Source organism: Hippocampus guttulatus, chromosome 17, assembly GCF_054856545.1.
Source record: "Hippocampus guttulatus isolate MCC_2025c chromosome 17, RoL_Hgut_1.0, whole genome shotgun sequence".
In the NCBI taxonomy this organism is placed as follows: Eukaryota; Metazoa; Chordata; class Actinopteri; order Syngnathiformes; family Syngnathidae; genus Hippocampus; species Hippocampus guttulatus.
Window position 1 is genome coordinate 7,017,616 of NC_141277.1, and position 4,568 is coordinate 7,022,183.

At 48.7% G+C, this 4,568-nt stretch overlaps 1 protein-coding gene across 1 annotated transcript; it reads left to right on the top strand.

The window, feature by feature from the left end:
• Window positions 1-4,568, top strand: pou5f3 (POU domain, class 5, transcription factor 3). The gene is made up of 5 exons (XM_086134239.1): window positions 1-770; window positions 859-970; window positions 1,563-1,693; window positions 1,917-2,081; window positions 4,081-4,568. The coding sequence occupies exons 1-5, from the start codon at window positions 15-17 to the stop codon at window positions 4,336-4,338; spliced, it is 1,422 nt and encodes a 473-aa protein (XP_085990365.1). The 5' UTR covers window positions 1-14; the 3' UTR covers window positions 4,339-4,568.

Here is a 4,568-nt window from a genome sequence, read left to right on the forward strand (position 1 = left end):
GTTTAACTGCCAAGATGTCCGAAAGACCCCACAGCCCAAGCTCGGAGTGTCAAAGCCGCCCGTATGACTTCAGCCGGGCATGCACGCAGATTTTGGGCCAAGAGGGCCTCGGGGGTTCGTCCTTTCACCAGCTCCCCCTGCCAGAAGCGGGTGTGCTCTACAAGCAGTCTCCCTATGGGGGCCTTCCGTCGGCCGCTTCGCAGAGCTTCTTCCCCTTCCCGTCGGTGGCTACCGGCGACTACCGGGCCTCCGAGCTCCAGGTCGGGGATTTCGGCCAGCCCAAGCATTGGTATCCGTTCGCCGCGCCCGAGTACACCGGACAGGTACCCGGTGTAACCGCAGCCACGCAGCCCGTCAACTTGAGCCCCCCCATAGCCGAAACCCGGGAGCAAATCAAGCTCTCCGATATCAAGACGGAGAAAGACACCGGGGACGACTACTCGAGCGAGGTGAAGGTCCAGCAGTATCCGCCGACATCCGCCGCCATGCATCAAGGAGTCCTATACTCGAGTCCCTGGATCCCGTCCTTCTGGCCCGGTATCAGCCATCTCACGCCGCCCGGCAGCGGAGGAAGCAGCAACCAGAATGCGTCGACGTCTTCTACGTCGTCGCCATCCATGTCCCCGTCGCCGCCCAGCAACGGCGTGCCGGCGAACGCCTTCTTCGGCGTCACGCCCGGCCAAGGTGCACCCGGGCCTCAGGGCCAGAACCCGGCCTCGTCAACGAGGAGCAGCGGCTCGTCCAGCGGCGGTTGTAGTGATTCGGAAGAGGTAAGCATTTCCACTTTGACGGGAATGAGTAAATAAAATGTGTCCAACGCCAGTCCACGAAAACATTAGATTCAACCCCATGCTTTAGGAAAACCTTTCCACTGAAGAATTGGAGCAGTTTGCCAAAGAACTGAAACACAAGCGCATCACTTTGGGTTTCACTCAGGCTGATGTTGGCCTTGCGTTGGGCAACCTGTATGGTAAGTGTCTACGCACCCAGCCACTGTAATTGGATATTTTAAATATATTAAAGTTCAGCTTTGTGTTTTAGGTAAGGTTTTTAACATCTTCCCCTCTGATGGCACATCACACACTGTAGTACCAAGACTGACCTAGAAGGGGCAGCATTGTGCCACTGGGCATCCAGGTGGTAGAAGATGATACTGTACTTAAGCTAACTGTCAGTTTGTCTGGTAACTATTTGGTTGCGAGCTCTTGTGTTTAGTGGTTGGTTACATGTTATACAAAAGGTCACTCCAACCAGTTAGTCCTATTTGTGTTTAGAAACGGGATGAGTTTCAGGTCATTTGGCTATTGTATAGCTTTCTATCACAATCGCCTAACCTGGGCTCGACAACGTTTTAATGTTGGCCACATGCATAAGTCGTACGTTTTAACATTTCTAAATTGTTGGGGAGGAAAAAAAACACTCTGCACACAACAGGATAATGGATCCTTTCAAGCTCGTCGATATTCAAGCGAAGGAAAAATGCTCATTCGTCCCAGTTGCTGGTATGCATGTACGCTGCTTAATTATCTTTTTTGTGGGGGCTGGGGATGGTACATCTCCAGGTAAGATGTTTAGCCAGACAACCATTTGCCGCTTCGAAGCCCTCCAGTTGAGCTTCAAGAACATGTGCAAGCTGAAGCCCCTCCTCCAGAGATGGCTGAACGAGGCCGAAACGTCGGAAAATCCCCAGGATGTAAGTACTCTCTCTCCACATCTGCCGTCTGCTTTGCAAGACAACAGACGAACGCATCCAACGGTGGGGGGGTTTTCACCGTGGGCCCGACGTCCCACTGAGAGCCTCAATGGAAGCCCCCTTGCTGCCTTTGTGACCCCCTGCCGAGTCTTCTGAACCTTGACCTTGTCCAAAGGCCTCTCAGGTACAGCGGGTGATGGAAAGTGTTGATGTGCTCATTCAGATGTACAAGATCGAGCGGGTGTTTGTGGACACCCGGAAGAGGAAGAGGCGGACCAGCCTGGAGGGAGCTGTCCGCTCGGCTCTGGAGTCTTACTTTGTCAAGTGTCCCAAACCCAACACTCAAGAGATCACGCACATCTCTGATGATTTGGGCCTGGAGAGAGACGTAAGTCCTTTTGTTTTTCCTTATAGCCAAATATCACTCGAAAAATGAGTTGGCGAAAAATAACATGATAATGTATGGGACCCCCAAAAAAATGACTGGACTGGCATTTTAAGCCAATTTCAACAGAGAAAATTTAATGAGCGCGCGTGTGAATGTGACTGGACTGCAAATTTGAGACTGAATGGAAAAGACCTCTGCTGGCAAAGTAGTGGGCCCCACATTTTTTGGGGGGGGGGGTCAATTTCTATGAAGCTTGATTAATCAACAACCCCGCCTCCTTTCTAAAAAAAATACACAGTTGGTGTGTTCATCCACCACTGGCTTCATTTTATCGAGCGCCTTCACAATGTGGATCTGGACAAAAGTTGCTTATTTCAGAATGAATTTTGAACCAGGCTGTAGCCTGCAATCTAAGAAAGGTGACATTTTTCTGTCTAGGTATGTTCATGTCGCGCGAATCGTCTCACCTATCAGTCTGCCTTCCATTATAGGCGTGACAATGTGCTATTGTGGTAGCTAGCATTGCACTTCTACTTTCTTACTTTAGCAAACAAACGTTTGGATAACGTAGCAGTTTTTATTTCCATTTCTAACCCAATTTGAGTTAAATAAACTAATTTATTTTTTGGGGATGAGATTTCCCCAGGGCCCAACAGGTGTGGTGTGTTGTTTTTTTTGCAAGGACAAAGTGCCTGCACTGATGGGCCGTTCATTTCCCCTCGAGATTAAATTCTAAGCCTTTTGTCTTCAGTGAGGTGAATGAGTCATCGTTATGCAAAACACTCACTCAACGGAGAACACAAATTGTCTTTTGGGAATTGCATTACAGGGACCAACTTCTCTGTGGCATGATTGATGGTAGGTTCCACCGATGGCACTATTGTGGTTACTTCACAACAGGCATGACACAACTTGACGATGATGTGGCATTCTTTGTAAATGGGCTATAGATGGATGCAAGTTCCTTTTTCTTGGCGTTTACTTGTTCTGTCGTCACATGCAAAAGACTAGTCTGTCGACCAATAACTTGGCAGAGTGTTTTGGTGAATCGAGTCATTCCTTGAAATCGAAGCTGGTTTTATGACTCGTGGGAAAAACCTCTGAAAGACTTGGACTCAATGACTTGACAATTCACTGTATGCACCACTTATCTGAATTACTAAATATTTTTTTGCTACGCTGAATGAAATCAATTTAATACTCCCCCTGCCCTCTTCCACTTCCGATGTGTCATACATTTACTGAAGTGCCAACGCCGAGTAACAATTTTCTCTGACAAACTCGTTCAAACATATTTGCAGTTCACAAGTCCAGCCATTTTATTTATTTTTGCTTTAGCTGTACCCCCCCCCGTTTGGTTGGGCTGGGGCGTTGAATGGGGCCTACACAGATTTCTGATGGCTTCATAGCACCCCCTAGGCCTGGTGTAGCAACATGGGAGCACATGACACAGTTCTATATTCATCACGGTAACCGATGCAGACATGAGTTTAACAAAAAAGCTGTGTGTCTCTCACGTGGACAAATAAATGCAAACGTGTCGGGGTTTGAAAAAGTCTTTTTACTTTTGAGCACTGTGACACTCGGCACATCATGGACCATTACAGCCAGATATGATGCAACGGGCTGCACGTCATCTTGATGCTTGCAGGCCATCTTGGTTCAGAGAATGCCCATAGTTATGTCAGGTGCCTTAACTGTTATCTAATAAGCAACTGATGATATAGTGTTTGCCCATACATTCAAAAATGTAACAGAACGACGTTAGATTATAAATTACCATCGCATGATCAATCAAAATATTTTCGCTACGAAATCTTGTGATTGAGCAAGATTGTATTATTGGGGACCTACCTGGCTTGTTCCATTTTCCTTTTGTCTTCCCGACAGTACCATAGTTCGTACTTCAGACTTGATTGCGACAGGGATTTCGCTCAAAAAAATTAAGGCAAGCACGCTTTCCCGCGCGCAGTTACTAACCGGCCGTTGTCACACGCAGGTGGTCAGAGTGTGGTTCTGTAACCGGAGACAGAAGGGCAAGCGCCTGGCTCTGCCTCTGGACGAAGAAGCCGACGGGCAGTTCTATGAGCCGAGCCCCTCGCCCCTCAACATGGCCAACTCCCCCAGCCAAGGCTATCCTCCACCGTCCAGCTACCCGGGAGCCCCGCCGCCTACGCTTTACATGCAGTCGCTTCATCGGCCCGACGTCCTGAAGCAAGCGCTGCACCCTGGACTGCTCGGTCACCTGACTGGATAGAGGCTGCGGCGCCACGGGTGAACCATTCTGTCCAAATCTGATTTACCTCTTGAGGATTGTGAGACAGTTCACGGTTTTCTCCGTCGCTGCAGCTGTGTGTGTATGACTGATCACTCCATGCCAACAACTTGAAGTGTTTTGGGAATGCATGTTAAGTTATTCAGTAGGCCGGATTACCAAAGTGCATTTGACGCAAGGCAGCTTTTAGATTTTTTTTTTCTCTTTTGGGG